Below are 22,347 nucleotides of genomic sequence, written 5' to 3' on the forward strand. Positions count from 1 at the left end.
GTGACCTGTCAGTGGAAAACGCAGACTGGGTGGGTTGGAACGGAGGTGGACGTATTGTGCTGCTCTGCTGAAGGCAAGAGTCACACTATCAGGCAGCCGATGAGGCATATGTGAGGGTGCAGGTCAGCAGTGGGAGTGGTTGGTTGATCAGTTTATCTGTTCACTCTGACTCGATCACACAAACAAAGCAGAGACATAAAGTATTTATTATTGTATTAAGTGGGTCATTGTAACTGCTGTGCAGTGCTAATGCCTGTTAGTACACATGCATTTTTCTTCTCAGAACCGTCCTACTTAGTCCAGAGTTCAGCTTCTTCAGCTCCCTACATAAATACCTCCCCCTAATGGCCTGCAGATTAATATACTTCTACTTCTGTTTCTAAAAGAATCACACAGATGTGCTGTGAAACAGTCCTTTTTTTATTGAATGTTCTCTTTTTTCTTTCCAGATATCGCAACACTGGAATGCTGATGTTTTCCTGCGGCACCCAGACTGCCATAAGCACAACGTCTCAAAGCGTCCCAACAGCGTCTTCAGGGCAACCAATCAAGCAAACCCCAGAGCCAGAGCTACACAATCAAATGACGGCGATTTATAAACAAACAAACAAAAAACTATTAAAAAACACACCCCAAAAATATGAAACTTAAAGTCACTCACAGATTTTGAAGAGAAGAAACACATAAATTGGAGATAACTGGACTCTGGAAACAAGATTTTCAAACCATCTGCACTTGCTATATCATCCTAATGAATATCTCCAACTTGTATCTAACGACTTGTCAGAGTGCAGATTATTAATGTATAGGTTGAGTCAAATAGCAGACAGGAAAGAATAAACACACATAAGCTCCCCACACCCCTTTAGCACATGCTCAGAATTCGGATGTTAATATTTGTACAGAAATGCATAAGGACATTATTAAAAACTTAGATAATTGGCAGAATAATGTATATAGCCATAAGGTCCATATCTCTGGTGTGTTTATATATCCATGAGTGTTACATGCTCATTCATTCTTTTCTTCAAAGCCCCCAAAAAGATTTAGCACAATTATTTATCAACTCTCTGTACTTCAGCAGGAAACATCCACATCTGCGTAGATCTCAACAGAGGACACAGATTACACAGACGTTAACTGAAGCTAATATTTGCCATATAGTGCACTACTTGGAATCGGATGTGTAGTTCATAAACATGCAGTAAACATGTAGTGCAGCAAGATCCGTCATTTCCACTTTGAACTTGGCTCTTGTAAGTGGACAATCCTGAAACAGAGTAGACTGGAGTCTCACAGACAGAGGGGGGACCCTGAATTACCCCCTCTCCCATTGTAAAGTACCACAGCAGTGCTGAAGCTTTGTTTTATGTAAGAAACGCCTCGTGTACTGTATATGTACTGTGTCCCATCGTGATGTGACTGATCCAGAGGGACTTCTGTGGTTGTGCATTGTAGAATAAAGTTACAGTTTAGTCAACTCATACCTAACTGGTTGTCGACCCACCATACTTAAAACTCCGTTTGGGAAGTCCCTCCTCCAACTCCTCCTCGAGTTCTGATGGGCTGGCAGACCTGTCCATCACAGGGCCTGGATGCCTGCAGGCCTCTCTGCAATCAGGCGCTCGCTCAGTCCCCACAGGCTGGTGGCGCTGCTGTGGTCCTGTGCCTGGATGGACGGCAGGCAGCGGAAGCAGTTGTTGAAGTACATGCCGCCTAACCCTTCCAGCTCCGGAGCTACAGCACAGTACACAGTGGTGGCTGCCCCCTGTTGCTGTGGACAAAAGAAAACAGACACCAGACTGAGACTACAAGAGAGCCTGCAGGAGGAGAAATCTACTGACACACAGATGAGAGGACGCTGTGTTCTGTCTGGAGCCAAAAACAGAAACCCGAAAGAGATAAGGGGACCAACTGTCCACAAGAAAGACTTGACATGCAGTCTTGCTGTCCTTTCTCTGCAGCCCATGATGACTGTTTCTTACTGAAATGGGAAGCGCTGTACATATCTTTATATACATATATGTATTTATTTCTCTACCTGGTGTGTACAGGACATCCGAGTATATGATGAAGAAAATGAACATGGACAACATGGACTGGATCCACCAGAGGGACTGTGGCGAATATGAACATATGAATATGTGAATATGTATATTTTATAAAGATGTGTTCAGTCGGGTTTTCACAGTTAAAATGACTTTTGAAAATGATGCAAGTACAATTACAGTATCAATGGCTCTATTTAGATCATAAGTTTGTTTGTTCACAACTGCACAAACAAATGCACACGTTCCCCCTCTGCTTCTTTCTCAGCAAACTCCTGTCTCTTTTTTATTTCTCCAGCTAGATTAAAATACGAGGATCACTCAAGTCTGAACCCAGAAAAGCACTCGTTTCATGTCGACTCAACCTAAGACGCGCTTTAGAACTGAAACAGAATTTGGACACAAACCTAGTAAGTTGTCTAATGCACCCCGTCCCGTCAGGAGGTAATTAGCAGGGATCTTAGAGGGAAATTTCTGTGACATTTGAAAATGAAAGTTGAAACGGCAGCAGAATAAAACACGTCAGAGAGAATTACACACATAAACCCGACTGCTCAAAGAGGGACCTTTCATGTTGCGGCTCTGACTAAAAGCTGCTGCGACAGCTTCCCCGCAAAGTCTGGGCTGGAGACGACTTCTATACGTCGCCATGAAATGGTTCGCCTCTTTATCTTCCACTGGGGGAGGGGGGTGAGAGGGAACGCTGATGTGACGACTGCGGACCGGCACATATAGCACACGGTACGGCTTTGGCACGCACTCGTATGCACGGCACTCAGACGCGGGCAGGATGCACAAACATACATGCATAATGGGGCTGAGCTGAACGCCAACTGTCTGAACAGCTTGTTAAAGCAGCTGTGAGAACGCTGCACACCAAGTGGAAACGCCCATTTCTGCTTGCACATGAAAGGTGCAAAAAATATGCAAAGGATGCAAATGCAGTAAAAAAAAACAAACAAACAAAAAAAAACTTTTTCTCATCATCACCCCACATGCGCGCGCGCGTGCGTGCATATGCCGCCTCCTCTGAGCTCTGAGTAAAACTTCCGCCAAGGAGCCCTGGTGTATAATGTCGCAGCGGTAGATTGAGTGTGTTTGAAGTGCAGCGTGATGAGAGAGCTGGTAAACAGCAGATGAAAAGGCAGCGTCTCTCTGTGCGCCGCTGTCTGTCTCACCTGCCAGTGGGCCGATAACTTCATCCGCATCACATTCTGCCATATCAAAGTCAGACAAATGCCAAGCCGGCGTCAGTCGCAGGTTCACACACGCTCAGTTTAACTCATCTCCTCCGCTTAGGCCATCTGATTTAACTCATCTGAAAGCTAAAACGCCTTTTAAACTCCACTGAAGATTGAGCGGTGAAGGTTCTGACTCCCTGACACCCATCCCCCACCCTACTCCCACCCTTGAACTTGGCTGACTTTCACAACAATTTTTTATGACCAGCTACTAAATACTGATATTAATAAAAACATTTTTTAAGCAACAGCAGTACTGCAATACAGTCTTGTCGCAAGTGGAACAGTTGGGCTATCTTATTGGTGTTTAGCTCATCCTCCTCGCCACTTGACCTTGTGACCTCTGCAGAAGATAAAGCTGATGAGATTAGGCATTAACATGCTCGCCACCCACCGCAGCCATCTATCATAGGGTGCATGCAGATAGGAACTGTTTGAGGCAGTGGGAAAGTGAACAACAGGGGGTGGGTAGACTTAACGATTACAGACATTAACATGTGCACGCCTAGACATAAGCATACATCTGCACACAGGCTGAAGACTTGGAACAATCTTCATGGAAGATTGGTGTGCAGCGATCACACCTCTGGTGCAACAACCTCTGAAGCTGTAGATTATGCCTGTAAATTAAGGTGTCTACAAACTGATGCACTTTGATTTTTTCTGTCTTCTGTAATTAAATGTGCAACATTTCTTTGTGTATAGCAGCTTTCTGAGAAACATCTGTGATTGTCAGTTGTGGAGTTGCCTTCTGTTACCCAGAGCTGTTGAAGTGAAAGTTGAATCTGAATTTCTGCAAAAATGAAGACTTCAGATTAGAGTTTTTTGATTCTAGACTGGACTAAAGGAAACTTTGGTTGTATGTTAGCTATCGTAAAACACACTAAACATCAGATGATCCACAGTGTCATGTTCAGATGATATTTAAGCCCTTAATCTTGTTGTATGACTGATGCTACAACAATGTCACAGCCACTGACCAATGCAAGCATGAATATTCCAGGCCACCTATGGCATTTGGACACATTCGTATCGTAGCGTTGGCCAATGTGTCATTCAAGATGACATCAGAATCTCCCCCCCCCCCCCCCCCACACACACACACACAGTGATGCTACACAACAAGGCTTCACAGTTTGCAACCGACTGATGAAAGTTTTGACATAAGACAGTTTTAACCCAAAAACGTTACCAGCAATAAAAGCTTTTTTTTTTTTTTTTTATTTACTTGGATATGTAATTTTGGATCAGGAGCTCAGTTAGTTAAGGAGTTGGGCTACCAATATGTAGACCTGAGTTCGATTGGCAGTCAGGCTACCTGTCTATGTCCTTGGATGACACTGAGCTTTGTCTGTGTCCATTCATTCATGCATTTGCTCAACCTGATTGTTAAAATTGAGGGTCAAGGGGGGCTGGCGCTTATCCCAACAATCACCGGGCGAGATGTGATGTACACCCTGGACAGGCTATTAGTCTATCACAGGGCTGACAACACATAGACAGACAAAAACATTCACACTCTCACTCACACCTACAGTCAATTTAGAGTCACCAATTTACCTAACGTGCATGTCCCTGGAAGTGGGAGAACCAACACAAACATAAAGAGAACATGCAAACTCGACACAGAGAGGACCAGGTCGGACATGAACCTGGGCTCTCTTTGCTGTGAGGCAATAGTGCTAACCACTAATCCACCGAGTCACCCAGTTGTAAATGGGTAACAGCCTTGGCTGGAAACCAATCATTTGACACAAAGTCATTCCAGCAATACCCAAGGATCCTCCAGGGGCCATTGGTTATAGGATTGAAGTACCAGGACTGTGACAATTTGGACCTCTGTCCCCCCCTCAAGACAACAGCATTGTGCCCAGCAACCTCATGACTCCAAAAGCTCTTCCTATATCTCTCAACCTCATAAGGTCAGCTCTTAGAGACAAGAATGTCAATGGCGCAATGAGGGCATGCACTAATTCCACAAAGATCACAACATCATCCACAAAGTCAAAGTCAGTGAACCTTTCCTCACAGACAAAGGCACTTAAGCTGCTGGAATCCATGACTGCACCCAACAGTCAGTCACTGAACAGCATAGGAGCCAGAAAACATCCTTGATGAATATAGAATTCACTGGGAAGAATCAGAGACTCTGCTCCCACTCTGCACAGCACTCACAGTACCTGAGCATAGCCAGGTATGACATCCAGCAATTTATTAGTGACACCGTCAATTTTCAGGATGTCCTTCAAAGAAGTGTTCTCAACCAAATCAAGCACTTTGCAAAATTAACATTACTGTAATGAAGCTTTGCTGATATTCACATTTACATTTAGTTGGTACTGCAGAAGTAAGCTTCAGTCAATGTTTAATCTGGGTGTGAAACCAGACCGTGCTGGGCACTGAGCAGTCAACAGCTGGGACTGACTCCTGTTAAGAATGGAGCAGGTGGCTTTCAGGGACAGGAGAAGCGCTACCACTGCTTGAGGCTGCCTGTCTGTGTCTTTGCACAAGACAATTGATGTGCATTGTCCCAGACCATCTAGCTGTAAATGCACAATGGCTGGGGAAGTAACCTGCAATGGACTGGCATCCCCATCCACGAAGTGTTACAGACTCTTGTCCGCTTCACACTACGTGTGCAGGGATAAGCACCGGCCAGATGGACCTCAGCTCCTGTGGAAGACTTACTTTAACAAGGAGTAATACCCCTGTAGTTTTACAATCCAGGTGACATCCTTTCCTTTCCAGAAAAGGAAAACAACTCCTTTCTTTCTGTCCTCATGACTTTTTTTAGTTTTGCAATTAAAACTACTTTAGAAGTCAAAAGTGACATTACTGAACTTGATCAGACCAACTTGCTTATGGATGCTTGACAATGAATTTAGACGTGACTCTGTCACATGAGGCTTGTCTTGGATTTCCTTCAAAAGAATACAACCGCTCTGCAGTTACTACACTAACTTAGGGAACAGAGAAAAAGTGGTACACGAACTGCACCATATTTAAATCTAAAATGATCCTGAACATTAACAGTGAAACATAAAGATGGCAGGACCACAGTAATATGATGAGCCAAAGGAGCAGGAAGGCACCATCTGAAAGCTGAAAATTTATGGCTTACTCCTGTCTATGCCTGACATCACGAGTTACACCAAAATGCCAAAATGCTGAGAAATGAATACCAATGAGCCTGCAGTTAAACTTGGATAAGATCTATGTCTTCCAATCTCAGCACTGACTCAGTAGGACCTCATGACCTTGCACACAACCTTGTACAGTGTTGCGCAATAACCTCTTGTGATAAGTGAGCGTATTTAAAGCAAATCGTGGATTGGGAGATTGATGTTGTTGCATTGGACAATAATGTTACTTTGACGTGTTCTGTCTTCATCGTTAAAGTACTCAGTCATAGGAGGTTCCTCTCACCCTATGCATGTGAGCCTTCGCCCCCACATCTGTAGCTATGACATCGACCTCATCCCTCTGACCTGGATGTAAATAAACCCAGTACTGTAGAGCAGTCTGTTTTTGGCCCGTCCTGTACATACAAACATGTAAATACAAACAGCTATGCATGCTGAAATCCTAGCAATTCTTTCAGGTACTTTTAATCCCAAAATTCTCATATGGCATGTGCTGGGAAAAAAAGAGAAAAATTTTAAAAAAAAATGTAGAATTTAAAAAAAAAGAAAAAGTGAAAATAAAAAAAAACCCAATAAAAAAAGAGTTGATAATCTTGTCAGGCAATATCCTCTCTTGGACAGTGTGTGTAGAGTCTTCCTGTTTTCTTACTCCTGTGGGTGGTTCTCTTCCTTTGCCTGTCCTTCAGTGTTTCTGCTCACCATCTGTGTCAGTTGTTGTCAGTTGGCGTTTGTACAGCAGCGAGGGTTGAGGCAGAGCAGATAAAAGGTGGAGGGATATGTCACCAGCTGACCTCTGTGATGGCACTCCAGTTTCGGTGGCCGTGTCTAAATTCTGGCAAAGCTGACAAAGCTGCTTGCATGTGGGACATGATTTGAGATGATCCTGGCAAGCAGCAGGAATCCTTACAGCATATGCTCATTTTTGTAATGTATGGCCCATAAACCACTTTTTGAACCAAAAATTATTTATCTCTCCCCCCCCCCCCAGCCCCACCTCCAAGTTTGTTGAAGCACTAAAGTATGGCGAGTTGTCAATCACAGCAATCACACTGTGATTTACAATACCAGTTACAATGTTCGACATGATGGGAAAAAAAAAAGCTTTGAATTGAATGAAAATACTATTTTACATCATTTTAAACATGTTTGTGAAATAGGAAAACAAAGCTTGAAATGGAAGCTGCAGATTTTACATCATTTGCTGCAGTTAAATTTTCCGAATTCTAAATCCAGCTGGTGAGCAAAATTCTTTCAGGTGTACTAAAGCTTTGTAATGCAAATATTTTGGAAGGATTTTTTGGGTTTGTAGCCCCCACAAAGGGATCTGGGAGTGCAGTTTTTGCCTCAGCCCTCTGCCCCAGCCTGGTGGACTAATTGGGACGAAGTGGGACTCCCAAAGGGATTGTGATTCTGTTTCAGGAATGTTTTTTTTTTCACCTGTGATGTTTAAATAGATGGAGGTGTCTGATTTTTAATCTGTGCTAAAGATATTTTACATTTAATAAATAACCATTGAAATCCAAAGCTGCTCCTTTGTGTGTGTGTGTGTGTGTGTGTGTGTGTGTGTGGTGTGTGTGTGTGTGTGTGTGTGGTGTGTGTGTGTGTGTGTGTGTGTGTGTGTGTGTGTGTGTGTGTGTGTGTGTGCACACGCAGAGTTGTGTTCAGCCTCATCTGTAATAACCTCTGTGAGCTGACAGCTCAGCTGAGCGTGCCTGGCCCAGCTGGAGTGGGGGAATCCAGGGCCGCACAGTCCCCTCAGATAAACAAGCTGTCCGTCCATTCAGCATGACCACTCAACCAAGAGGAGGGAAGATTAGTACCTCAAACATCTCACAACACATTCAGAAGTCACCCTAATGCTCACTCCCATGGCTACGGTGACCTCTGTCACCCAGATTAAGGTAGTGCAAAGGTTACACAGAGCAAAGATTTAAAAAAGTAATAATGATCATTTTAAAACAGTATCCAGATGAAGTGTGGTAGGACAGTGACAAACCAACAAAGCCAATAAATTCTATCACAAAACACAGCTGGAACAAAATCAGATCATTACTGATTCATTTTATAATTGATTTACGAGTAACACTGTAATACCACAACTGAATTATATTTAGAATGGATAGGAACAGTGAACCCGACTGGAAAAAGTCACACAGAGGCAGAGGTTTGCTGTGTCTCCCAGCACAGTCTCAACAGCATGGAGGAGATTCCAGGAGACAGGCAATTACTCTGGGAGAGCTGTAGAAGGTTTTAAACCCAGCAGCAGGACCAGTATCTGCTCCTTTGTGCAAGGAGGAAGAGGATGAGCACTGGTAGAGCCCTGTGTGAATGATCTGACCAAACAATTAGAAACAGACTTCACGAGGGTGGCCTGAGGTCCTGACATCCTGTAGTGGGCCCTGTGCTCACTGGCACCATGGAGCTCGATTGGCATGTGCCATAGAACATCAGAATTGAATTCCATAGAACACTGGCACCCTGTGCTTTTCACAGATGAGAACAGGTTCGACCTGAGCACATGTGACTGATGTGAAAGGGTCTGGAGATGCCGTAGAGAAAGTTATACTGCCTGCAGCATCATTTAGCATGAACAGTTTGGTGGTGGATCAGTTATGGTCTGGGGAGGCATATCCCTGAAAGGATGCACACACCTCTACAGGCTAGACAACAGCACCCTTACTGCTATTAGGTATCAGGATGAAATCCTTGGACCCATCGTCAGAGCCTATGCTGGTGCAGGGCCCTGGTGTTCCTCCTGGTGTACGACAATGCCCGGCCTCATGTGGCAAGAATAAGCAGATAGTTCCTGGAGGAGGAAGGAATTGATACCACTGACTGGTCCCTACACTCGCCTAACCTAAATCCTATAAAACCCCTCTGGGACATTAAGTTTCAGTCCATCCGACGCTGCCAGGTTGCACCTCAGACTGTTCAGCAGCTACATAAATGATGCCCTGGTCCAGGTCTGGGAGGAGATCCCCGCGACACCATCCATCAACTCATTAGGAGCATCACATAACATTATGAGGCATGCATATAAGCACATGGGGTCATGCAAACTACTCAGTACCATTTTGAGTTGCTGCAATGAAATTTTGCCAAAATGGACAAGCCTGCCACATCATTTGTTCGCTTTTATTTTTGGGGTGTTTTTGAATTCAAGCCTCTGTAGGTTGACGATTTCCATTTCCATCAACCAATGTTGGCATCCTTTCGTTCCTAACACATTACCCAGTCCATATCAGGAAAGACATCCAGTATGATTTTTTTTCCCCCTTTGAGATCTGATGTTTTTAAAGTATTCCTTTAATTTTTTGAGCAGTGTATTATCCATACAGTTTGCATATCCATACTGTTTGTATTTCTTAATGACTGATGTAAATAGAGTCCAAGACATAATTACTACAGTCAAGTCTGGGAACATGTGCTGGTACCGTGCATCGCAGCATCCAAGACACCACAGAACCATCTTAGGTCCTGGATGGCAACCACCCAGGTAGAAAAATAGTAAATGGACCGCATTATATACAGTAGCACTTTTCCATCTGCATTAGATGCTCAAAGCGCTTTACAAATAATGCCTCACATTCACCACGATGTGAGGGTGCTGCCAAACAAGGCACTCACTACACACCGGGAGCAATAGGGGATTAAAGACCTTTCCCAAGGGCCCTTAGTGATTTTCCAGTCAGGCTGGGATTTGAACCGAGGATCTTCTGATCTTAAGCCAAATGCCTTAACCACTAGACCATCACCTCCCCTTAGAACACTGGTCATTTCCCACATCTCTAAAATAACTATTTTTTGTAGCCAGGTGAAATGTGGGCATCCTCTTGGCCTTCTCCAGCTACTTGGATCCTCAACATGTAGGTACCTGAATCCAAGATCATGCACAGAGAAATGTGCCACATGGCCAAAATGTCGAAGCTGACACTCCCTCACAATGCAAAGGATCGTCCTCATTTTGCACAGTAAAATATACTCTGCCAGGATAATATGGTCCCAGTCCAAATAGAGTTAATATACGCTATTATAGTGTGAAATCAGGTCTACCATCTTGTCAAATCACGTTTTTCAACTCCAATAAGAGTCATTCACAGCATGATAGGGTTGATTTTACACATTATAGAACTGATTTAACACTGTGATAGAGTATATTAAACTCTATTTGGACTGGAACCAAATGTTATCCTGGCAGAGTATATTTTACTCTGCAAAATTTATCATGTAGTCTCTCTAATTAACTGCTCATTTCACACAAAGTCATTCCGGCAGTACCCAAGGATCCGCTGAAGAAACCTCGTACCAACAACAGCCAGTGGTCACGTTAGGTCACTAGTTGTGAGTCCAAGTCTCACAACCTAAAGTGTTGGGTCTTTGTTCTCTAGCAAAGATATCGGCATTGCCAAACACCTGTCTCCAGCAACCTAATGACTCCATAAGCTCTTCCCATGTGTCTCTTGATCTCAAAAGCATATCTCATAATAAGTAACTTGGAAACATTCATGTACCCATCCCCTGACTTGTCCAAAGAACACTGAGTGCCAAAGTGATGATTTGCATGAGAAATAATACTTATATTAGTGTTCTGCAATAGACTGGCATCCTGTCCAGGGTGTACCTCGTCTCTCGCCCTGTGACTGCTGGCATAGCCCCCAGCTCACCCTATGACCCTTAATTGGAGTGAAGGAGTTATATAGTAAAAGAATGAATGACTGAATATTTACTTTGTCTAATTACTTACTGAGAAAACAGCGACTGTGTATAGAAATTCCTAAATGCTTAATGTGATATTTTTGTTCTACCAACTGAATTAAAGCTGAGTGTCTACACTACCACACATCTTGACTGTTTCATTTCTCCTCCACTGTGGTGGTGTAAAATGACAAAACTGTGTCACTGCCCAAATACTTATGAACTTGACTTCTGTCAACTTAAAGAAGGCAAATCATGCTGATTGATGCAAAAAATAATGTAAACACTAATAAATTATTTAAAAATTTTAGCTGCGGCCATACACTGTACAAAAATGAACAAAAATAAAAACAGGCAGCAGTGTACACGTGACGGTATATTATATGTCTAATCCCTGGAGAATTAAAAGCTTTCCATGATGGAGCCAACCCCTGTTCATCTGTACATACTAATTTATTTTTTAAAAGCCTTCAATAAGTTCACAGAATGCTGGCTGATATGTACATACAGGCACCACGCTCCCCTTGCAACATTAAGGACAGGACACAACCCCGTCACCTCCATCTTTTCCAGCAGAACTCCTGCAGCTATACCTCCTTCTGGCTCTGTGGCTCACAGAATGGTGTGCCCACGTGTGTCGCTGCATAGCAGCGCTCTCACAGGTAACCCGATCATCACCGGAGGAGATCCAAATCACTTCTCCAATTTTATAATAGACCAAACGTGTAGAGCGATGTATCAGAGGATTAGAGACACAGCAAAGGGATAAACTATGAAGGAGTGACAGAAACAACACACCTACTCCCCACCCCCACAACTGCCTCATTTCTGCTTTTTTCCCCCCTCTTGGTGTCCCCCCCCCTTCACCCCCCACCTGCCCCTTTTTGCGCCCGATAAGATCAATCAAGTGTCAGTCATCAATGGCGTCCTTTCACACTGTGATTGTTCTTTTCGTGTGTGTGTGTGTGTGTGTGTATGTGTGGTGTTCCTGCGCGCTGGAGGAAACAATAGAAGTGAAAGTAACAAAAAAAGATGGCAAAGGACAAGAGGGAGGAATAGAAGGAAAGAGAACATTAAAGAGGAAAGGAGGGACAAAGACAGCTGAGTAGGAAAGGAAGGAGGGGGAGACAAGAGCGTTAGGATGCAAGGCATCCAAGGGGAAAACGACATGGAGTCAGAAGGACTTGCGCAGCCACTGTGAAACTATCTCATTTTTATCTTGTGAGAGGACTTCCGAAGTGATCCGCACAACCTAATTATTTTCCCCTAATAAAAGCAACATATGCTAAGACAATAAAAGGCCTATTGGACACCTATTCATTAAAGAGGGCAGTAAAAGGAGCAGGACTCTGGCACAGGGATTAGCTTTAAAAGGGCTTTTCTCTGCCTGGAAATGGCCTTAGACTTCCTTTAGCGTGCCCATATGGGTGCATAGCCCACCATAAAAGATCTGAATTATACATGAAGACGCCTGGCTGCTTTATTGGCTGTAATCTGCTTTTTCGCTCTCAACTAAATGCGCCGGTGCACGGAACCACAAAGTTCGGACTCCATCGCTGTGGGTTTCACGTGTACGCAAACGCCACTGAGTGCAGTTCTTGGGCGAAGGAAATGAAATATGTAAGCGTAAATCAGAAACGACAAGCATTCAGCGGGATAGGGCGAGCCGTAATTCACAAAAGTTGGTTAAGTTGGTAACGCCTGTTGAAATATCGTGTGCCGATGACTCACGTCTGACAGCTTGACATGGTGAAGTCATTTTCCATATGGTCAATGTACTGTAAGTGTCAGTGTGTTTCTATTACGAGCCGAGCTATGCTGTCTACGTGTCGCTATGTGATGAGCTGGTGTAATAGGGCCACACACAGGTGTGTGTATGCTCACCTCCTCACTGATGCACCAGCTAATTGGTCTCCTGCGGCAACCTGACATATTCGGGTACGCTTGCGGGTGCATGCGCCTACACACACACGCGCTGCAATAGTTCTATTCACATGTATAGCATCGGTGCAAATATGCACACATGTTGGCACGCACAGGCAGCCTGCAGAGTGTATTTCCAAATGAACTCATTATCACAGTGCTGACTCCGAGTGAAGAATGACACCCGAACAGACTGCTCGCAGTGTACCCACACTTACTGTAAAATTCTGCAAAAGAAGAAAAAACAATGGTCATACTGTAAAAACAAGTTATCCAAAAGCCAAATATATCTGAGCTGTGATTAAAATGGTGCTATTTCTCCAGAGCAGAGAGGCAGGAGCACTGGATTACACCAAACACAAGACCAGTGTTATCTTTTTTGTTGTTGTTGTTGTTATGGTAAATACGCATGGTGATAGCAGCCGTCACTCTAACAGCAGCTGTAACAATTACTGAGAACACAATCCCCAAATTTTAACATTACAGCTGTGATGGCAGCCGCACTGTTCCACGCAGAAAAGATACATTTTAAACCAACCACACAAAGCAGCGATGGGAAATGTATTTTAAACAAATGACTGGCAGGGTCAGGACAAAGAATAAGTAATCTATCTCCAATGAATGGCCAAATAGTGGGTTTCAGTTGCAAATTAAAACATTTGCTGTTGTTGCTTATGCTGAAGGGGCAATTTCTGCGGAAAAAAAGGGTACAAAAAAGGGTCACATCACATCATTCAAGTAAAAAATAAACATTGGAAACATCTCAATGTTCTAAAATTGAGTGAAAGAACTGTTGATAAATTGGCTAACAAAGGACAAGCAGTAAAACAAGTCAAGTTGGAGAGCATGCCACCATATCTAATACACCGTGGATCCGCCTTGGGTCCTGGATGGCAAACAATCAGGCAGACAACTGATCCATACAACTTCTCAAAAGGAACCATCCATCTCTCAGAGCCAGGTGTAATTTGAGTATCCCCTTGTCCTTCTCCAGCTGCTATGGCCCTCAACAATGAGGCATCTGCATGCTGGATGATGCCCAGAAAAATTTGTTACATGGCCAAAATGTCATAGCTGACACTATCTCACAATACAAGAGATACTCATCAGAGTCTCCCTAAGTAACCACTCATTTGACACAAAATCAATCCAGCGGTACCCCAAGGAGCCTTGGAAGAGATCTAGTAGCAAGGACACAAAGTTGTTGCCTTATGTTGTTGGTTGGTGTCCAAGACAACCATAGAGTAAGACGGGAAGCAAAAATACCCTCATGCCAAAAACCTCTGTCCAGCAACCTGCTGACTCCAAACTTTTTAATGGTTGACTATTACTGAACTATAAAAATGTAAAAAAAAAAAAAATATGAAAGATGTTGCCTTCAGATCGATCCTGTTGTATTATCTGTCCTTAACACATCATTTAGCGCTTTTCAAATTGTGTGTTATGCTCAAAGGCAGAATCTCAGGGAGCAGCAAGGTGGTGGAAGACATGGTGACCTCAAGACTAGACTGATACAGTGTTGGTGACTTCTTCAGTGCATAACATCCAGTGTGCACTGGGATATTTACCAGCTGAGTGTAAATTGGTTTAGATGAAAACCAACATCTCCAAATGTGGGGAGGTGAAGGTCTGGTGGTTAAGCAGTGGGGTTGAGACCAGAGGATCCTCGGTTCAAACTCCCACCTGGCCGGAAAATCACTAAGGGTCTTTGGGCAAGGTCCATAATCCCAAAGTTGCTCCCAGTGTGTAGTGAGCACCCTGCAATGGCAACACCTTGACATCAGTGTGTGAGTGTTTGTGAGAATGAGTGAATGTAATGCATTACTGTAAAGCTCTTTCAGCTTCTGATATAGGAGGGCTGTCAATAAAGTATAGGTCCTTTTTATTTTTTTTAAAAACTATATGGATTTCATTCATATGTTTTTATGTCAGACATGCTTGAACCCTCGTGCGCATGCGTGAGTTTTTCCACGCCTGTCGGTGACGTCATTCGCCTGTGAGCACTCCTTGTGGGAGGAGTCGTCCAGCCCCTCGTCGGAATTCCTTTGTCTGAGAAGTTGCTGAGAGACTGGCGCTTTGTTTGATCAAAATTTTTTCTAAACGTGTGAGGCACATCGAAGTGGACACGGTTCGAAAAATTAAGCTGGTTTTCGGTGAAAATTTTAACGGCTGATGAGAGATTTGGAGGTTATAACTGTCGCTTTAAGGACTTCCCACGCAGAGGGACGTCGTGCAGCGCTCTCAGGCGCCGTCGTCAGCCTGTTTCAAGCTGAAAACCTCCACATTTCAGGCTCTATTGATCCAGGACGTCGTGAGAGAACAGAGAAGTTTCAGAAGAAGTCGGTTTCAGCATTTTATCCGGATATTCCACTGTTAAAGGAGATTTTTTTAATGAAAGACGAGCGGACGGGTCCGCGCGTCAGGACGCAGCCGGTGCAGTGCGGCGGCACAGGAAAAACACCTCCGTGTTGATAACCATTTGTAAAATCCAGGCGGCTTTTAATGGCTTTCAGTGGAGTGAGTATCTGAGAAATTGTTTAACAGTTGGGCATGTTCCAACTTGTCCTTAAGGCTTCCAACAGAGGTGTTTTTCCTGTGGCGGAGCGTCGCGGCGGCTGCGAGCCGACGCTGCAATCTGTCCGCACGTCTTTCATTAAAAAAATCTCCTTTAACAGTGGAATATCCGGATAAAATGCTGAAACCGACTTCTTCTGAAACTTCTCTGTTCTCTCACGACGTCCTGGATCAATAGAGACTGAAATGTGGAGGTTTCAGCTTGAAACAGGCTGATGACGGCGCCTGGGACCGCTGTGCGACGTCTCGCACCTTAAAGCGACAGTATCACCCTCAAAATCTCTCATCAGCCGTTAAAATTTTCACCGAAAACCAGCTTAATTTTTCGAACCGTGTCCACTTCGATGTGCCTCACAGGTTTAGAAAAAATTTTGATCAAACAAAGCGCCAGTCTCTCAGCAACAAGTAATTCCGACGAGGAGCTGGACGACTCCTCCCACAAGGAGTGCTCACAGGCGAATGACGTCACCGACAGGCGTGGAAAAACTCACGCATGTGCACGAGGGTTCAAGCATGTCTGACGTAAAAACATATGAATGAAATCCATATAGTTTTTTAAAAAAATAAAAAGGACCTATACTTTATTGACAGCCCTCGTATAGTCATAAATGTTGGTTAGTGACCAAAAGAATGAGGCTACGGATACAATCATCTGAAATGTGTTGTCATCGTAAGTAGCTGGGATTGTCCTTTAAAAAAACAGTGAGGAGCTGTGACATCTGGAAGATCTGCTCTACACTGATGCTGCTTTACATTGAAAGAAGACAGCTGAAGTGCTGATTAGGACATCTGCAGGACGCTGTCCTTTGAAGGTTTTCCAGGCACATCATAACGGCAGAACACCCCATGGTAGACAGACAAGATGCTGCTGTAATTATAATCCATCAAGCCTGGGAATATTTTGGGCTACGGCTTGAGGAATCACACAATTGTGCTGGGAAGCGGGACATCTGAGCAACCACTTGCAGCATGTTTCCACCACAATCCAGTTGCAGAGAGAGAGGGAGAGAGGGAGGGGGAGAGAGAGAGAGAGAGAGAGAGAGAGAGAGAGAGACCTGCAGTCCTGTTCAAGTTCATCTTAATGATTCTCTTCCTCTTTGGCCTTGAATCGGGGGGGGGGGGGGGGCATTTCCCATTGTCTATCTGCTCACTTATCCCCCTCGCTCCCGCTGGTGGAGGTCGGGAGAAAGATGTTCTGTTTTAAATAAGAAGGCAACACTGGCCCATTAAACTCTGAAAGTAATGATATTAATTTGGCAGGAACATGTCATTTTCACAGAAGAGCAACTAGCTGAACTGTCATTACACTCACACAGGCAAATGCATTCAGTCTCATTCACACGGTCTCACAGCACACACACATCCCTCTCTCGCTGTCATGAACTGGGAACACGTCACAGGAGAGCAGCTAGCAGTAACATTATGAGAGCGTTAGAGATCTGCTAATGGGGTAGATTAGTGTGCCCTTGGTCACAACAGCTACAGTGGAGTGACTGGAGCTGTGACTTATAGCCACGCCTCCATCCATGTCAACCCTCCCACAGGCTCTAGTACCACCACCACTTCACCTTAATTTATTCTCCTCTACATCTTGCACTTTTCGTTTCTGAACCCTGTTCTCCATTTTGGTCCTACATTCACCCCAATCAGCTGCCCACTGCAACTCAAAATCTACTACGTCATGTGAATGTAGTTCAATCCTCTAAGATCAGCATCATGTATCATTATTTTTTGGCTATTTTCAACTATTTGACCAGCATATGTTATGAAATTCCTAAAGGCTCCAAAAACACATCATCAAAACTGACCCCTGTCTGATCTGGCACCACAGGCATAAAATTCTGTAGATTCACAACTAAAAATGTAAAAAATAATTTTAAAAAATAAATATTATTTAAATATTTTTTAAAAATAATATTATTAAAATATTATTTAAAATAAACAACAACGTGCATACAAATGGTTTTCCACAAAATTATAAAACTGTGGGTATGTATGGCTCTCTATTTTGTCCCTGATTTCCACTCCCACCTTTAGCTGCACATGGATGAAAACCACGCGTACGCAACAAGGGCCAAGACGGTGCAGCTTTTCCTAGCAGCCGATATCCTCACCAAGTGGCTTTAATGATGACCTCCTCCCCTCAATGTAAAGTCCTGGTTATCTGTAAAATAATCTGTTGAGGCAATTCATAGCACAGAAAAGATACCCTGTCTTGGCTCTTCATGGCACACTACTGCCCAATCATGATGAAGACACATCCTCAAGTATCTGCATATGGAACACTGTGAGCACCAAAGGTTATTAAACTTGCCAATAAAAAAACAGTGAAGAAGAGGAAGAAGAAGCATAATTTCACAGATTATACAATTTAGACACCCACCAGAGAGGTGCAGAAAAGGAAAAATGTTGTATTTGGTGGTCTCAGTCAATCCTCACATATGCCCATTATGCATGGCTGAAACTATTTACTATAGCACCCAAAATTAATAACAAATAAAGGGGAAAAATGGGGGAGATGAAAGAAATAACAATAAAAACATTAATAAGTGAGCTGATAATGTAGCACAGAATTATTTGCAATGCAGTTTGTGAATAGTAAATTGTACATAATGTGTACAGAAACAATATTTCAATGTTGAAAATGTATGCACATGTACAATTGGGTCAACCATCAACTGCTGGGGTTGAGACAAAACAGACTTTTCACAGGTAAGACTGATATATGATATGATTTACCCTACATACCGGCCCGGGCTATGCGTTCTCAGGGTGCAGGACTACTTTGTGTCCCTAGGGTGAATAAAAAGTCTGCTGGTCACAGGTCTTTCTCTTATCGTGCCCCTGTTCTGTGGAATGATCTCCCTGCATCAATAAAACAGTCAGATTCTGTAGAGACTTTCAAGTCCAGACTTAAAACCTACTTATTTTCCCTTTTGTATGGCTAGCATACTGGTATAGTATGTTACTATGTTTTTACTCTTTTAAATGAATTCATTAGTAAAGAGAGTGGGCCGCAGCCTCAACTTCATCTAAATTCTGGGTCTTTTAGTGAAGCTTAGGGCTAGTGACCGGGGATCACCTTAGTATTTTTTCTGTTTTTCTTGTTTCTTAATGCTGACAAATTATATGTATTTTTTTGTTTTTCTGATATCTCATTGTTTTTTCTCTCTGTTTGAGGTGGGTGTGGTGACTTCTTTTGCAAGTCCCCTGTCCTGTGCACCGGCATGGACGCCCCAAATTTCCTGTATATCGTTCTGTAAACTGCTTCGGTAGCATGGCCCAAGCAGAGGGTCACCCCTTTGAGTCTGGTCTGCTTGAGATTTCTTCCTCAAATCATCAGAGGGAGTTTTTTTCTTACCACTGTCGCCTGTGTGCTTGCTCTCAGGGTTGGTAAGGTTAGACCTTCCTTGTGTGAAGCACCTGTTGTGATTTGGCACTATATAAATGAAAATAAATTGAAATTGAATTGAAATAATACTAAAGAACAAGTTTGGCAATTTTTGTTCATATTTGTGATCCATTTTAATTGTTGCTGCTTTTTGGTGTTCCTCAGTGGACTAAATAGCGTGAATAATGTATAACAGAGTTGCAAAAGGAAAAAGTTTCCTTTTTAAACTATCAAAGCACTGAAGTCAGACATACATAATTTATGTGAATTGCACTGAATTGAAGTCTCATAGATGTATAGGTTTTTAACTCTCTCAAACAGTCCAAACAGAATGTTTGACACTGCAGCCTGAAACTTTAAATTACAAAAGAAAGGGGTATTTATTCACTAAACCTACTCTATATATCTCCAAGAAATGATTAAGAGTAAAGGGTTTATCTTTGGGTCGCAAAAGCACAAATTTGCATGCGTCACACTAACCAAGTTAACAGAATATTCCTGATAAGTGTCTCTCTGAAGCAGTGGGGAACTGAACAACAGGAATGAGAGTCTGTAATCTCTGTCCATGTTTGTATTGCAGTGAGGTTGCAGTGCAGACACAGACTATTACAGAACTGTTTTCCCCCTCACTATGGATCTTTGTTAATAGAGCCTAATGAGCACAAAGGACCTGAATGATCAATACTTAAATGAAAGTGATGGAAATCACAAAGTGACTGCATGCTGAATGAAATGCTGTCAAAATCAACGTTTTCATTCATGCCTGATATTATTGGTAGCACTGCATTCAAGTTTTTAATGAAGGTTAATTCAAAAATTATTTATTTGTTCCAAATCCATTACACTTGTTATAGCTGGCAATGTACATACAAAACTGATTGACAGTGTATGTACAAAACTAGTTTTTAATGTGTATGCATGTTGTAATGGGTGAGTGAAACCACAACAGAGGCACATAGGAAGACAAATATGATTTAAAAGAAGGAACATTTCAGCATGTAGGGATTAAGATAAAAAATTTTTTTTAGTTATAATAAACTTTCAAGCCTAGCATTCAATCTGCTTTATAATCTAAGACACATTAACGTGCACAAAATGAAATGCACAAAATTTAAAGAAAATACACAAGCAAACAATACCATAACAAATACCAGAACCCAGAACTTGAACAAAAGCACAATAAAATTCAAAAGAAGTAGATTAAAACCTTTCACTAATAACGAATGATTTTGATGAGTGTCTGAGTTTGAGATAATCATGGATCAAGACTAAGATCAAGGCTTTCAATGATTTCATCTACTCGGCCATCCGAAGTGTATCTGTATATAGTGAAAGTGCTGAATTTTTAGAGACGTTCGTTTATCTCAGGAATAACATTCATGTCTCTTGGTTCTTGGCCTTTGAGGTCGAGAGATGCCTGGAAATCATGAGGTCACTGGACAGAGGTGTTTGGTAATATCTTTACAGATGAACTTATTTAGGGTCCTGGTGCTTCCTGTCTTACTGTATGATTCTGAGACTTGTACGCAAGCAAGTGACCCAAAGTAATGACTAAATGTCTTTGATACTTGGTCTCTCAGGAAGATCCTTGAGTGCTGCTGGAATGACCGTGTCACATGAGCGGTTACTTGGGGAGACTCAGATGAGGAGTCACTTGCATAGTGAGAGAATGTCAACTACAATATTTTGGGTATGTGGCATATTTCTCTGGTAAGGTCCAGCAAACAGGTGCCTCACTGTTAAGGAACCCAGGAGCTAAAGCTGGCCAAGGGGACGCCTGTGGCATAGGCTGTGGCAGATACATAACTATTTTCGAAATGGGAGGATGGACCACTTGTCTTCCTTGATGGTAGGCCACCACACTCAGCTTAGGCTATACAACCTGCTGACTTATTCTTAACACTAAGAACAAGTAGCAGGTCCGTTGCAAGATAAGCAAGACCACGAAAACTCAGTATTTGACATGTCAGGGGTAGACCCTTAAAGTCTGCCTTCACATGTATAGGGACCCAGTAAAGAGAAGCTAGCACCAGGGTTATATAAGCAGATTTGCTTGTCATAGTCTAAACTTTAGCAGCTGTATCACTTAAGAAAGCTTTGCACTTAGAAGTGCAGCGGTACAATTACTCTCGGGTAAAAAACCCAAAGGACTGTAGAACAAGCCTTTGAGACTTGACCTTTAGATGTTATAATTAGTGTCGACTGGCGTTTCTCCTCGCAATGCATAGTCAAGCCGGACCAATTTACCTTTAAATTCAATTAGTTAATTTGTCATACTGCCTGAGAGGATTTCCTTAGTAATGGCTTCAAATGAGATATTTAATGTCATTTGGAATAAATGGAGTTTGAAAGGCTGCAAGACCATTACAATGATTTAAAAAATATCTGGAGAGACTGCAGAGACAAGAAACAAAATGTGTGCACAGTCAGGGATATAGAGGCAAATCCATAAATGTTCAGATAATGACAATGTTTAATACTTTAGCTGTCAGCCATAATATATTGCCGTTAGAAAGAAATAATGAATATAGGGTTGAACTGCAAACTTTCAGCTTCACAGTGCTGTCTTAAAGGTCTATAACACATAGTCTATAATGCATGCTGCAAAGAAGAGAAGAAGAAGAAGAGCCTTTATTGTCATTGTACATACACACAATGAAATTTGTGCTCAACATTTAACCTATCCTAGTTAGACACAATCCAACCACTAGGAGCAGTGGGCAGCCACAGTCCGACAGCCGGGGACCAACTCCAGATGTAGAGACTCTGCCTTGGTCAAAGGCAGATAAAGGAGCAGACCCTAAATAAGCATGTTTTTGATTGTGTGAGGAAACCAGAGTGCCCGGAGGACCCGGAGGAAACCCACACAGACACGGGGAGAACATTCAAACTCCACACAGAAAGGGCGAGAAGCAATCCCACATCCTTCTTGCTGTGAGGCACCAGTGCTAACCACTAAGCCACCGTGCCACCCTAAAAACGCTTTTGGGGTGTGTCAAAGTCTTTCTGCTATTTAAGCAGCAAAAAATATCAGTGCAAACCAGGGCCCTGGATGCAAAGAGGTGAATAAAGTCACATAATTAGTTATATAATTATGGATAATATAATTAACTGCTTACTGTGGGTATAACATAAAATCACCCAGTAGGATTGGAGGACCATCAAGGGAGGTGATGGTCAGTCGTGGGCTTGTGAACAGAGGATCCTCGGTTCAAATCCCCATCAGGCCAGAAATTCACTGAAAGCCCTTGGTTTCTCTCGGCATGCAGATGAGTGCCTTGGATGAGAGGCCCCTGACATAACATCAGTGTGTGAGAATGGGTGACAGACAT

At 42.9% G+C, this 22,347-nt stretch overlaps 1 protein-coding gene and 1 long non-coding RNA gene across 3 annotated transcripts in view; both read right to left on the bottom strand.

Annotated features, from left to right (window-relative positions):
• Window positions 1-399: 399 nt before the first annotated feature.
• LOC117515128 lies at window positions 400-738 on the bottom strand. Its single transcript, XR_004562067.1, has 2 exons — window positions 648-738; window positions 400-615 (listed from the first exon to the last, which is right to left on the bottom strand). It is a non-coding gene; the product is annotated as an uncharacterized LOC117515128 (long non-coding RNA).
• A 514-nt stretch (window positions 739-1,252) lies between these two features.
• wwox (WW domain containing oxidoreductase) overlaps window positions 1,253-22,347 on the bottom strand; it is a 404,999-nt gene continuing 383,904 nt past the window's right edge. For both annotated transcript variants that reach the window (XM_034176685.1, XM_034176684.1), the window contains one exon: window positions 1,253-1,774. In XM_034176685.1, coding sequence (XP_034032576.1) covers window positions 1,583-1,774 — 192 coding nt within the window. In that variant the 3' untranslated portion in view covers window positions 1,253-1,582. The remainder of the gene's footprint in view (window positions 1,775-22,347) is intronic.

This window comes from Thalassophryne amazonica, chromosome 8 (genome assembly GCF_902500255.1).
Source record: "Thalassophryne amazonica chromosome 8, fThaAma1.1, whole genome shotgun sequence".
Classification (NCBI taxonomy): Eukaryota; Metazoa; Chordata; class Actinopteri; order Batrachoidiformes; family Batrachoididae; genus Thalassophryne; species Thalassophryne amazonica.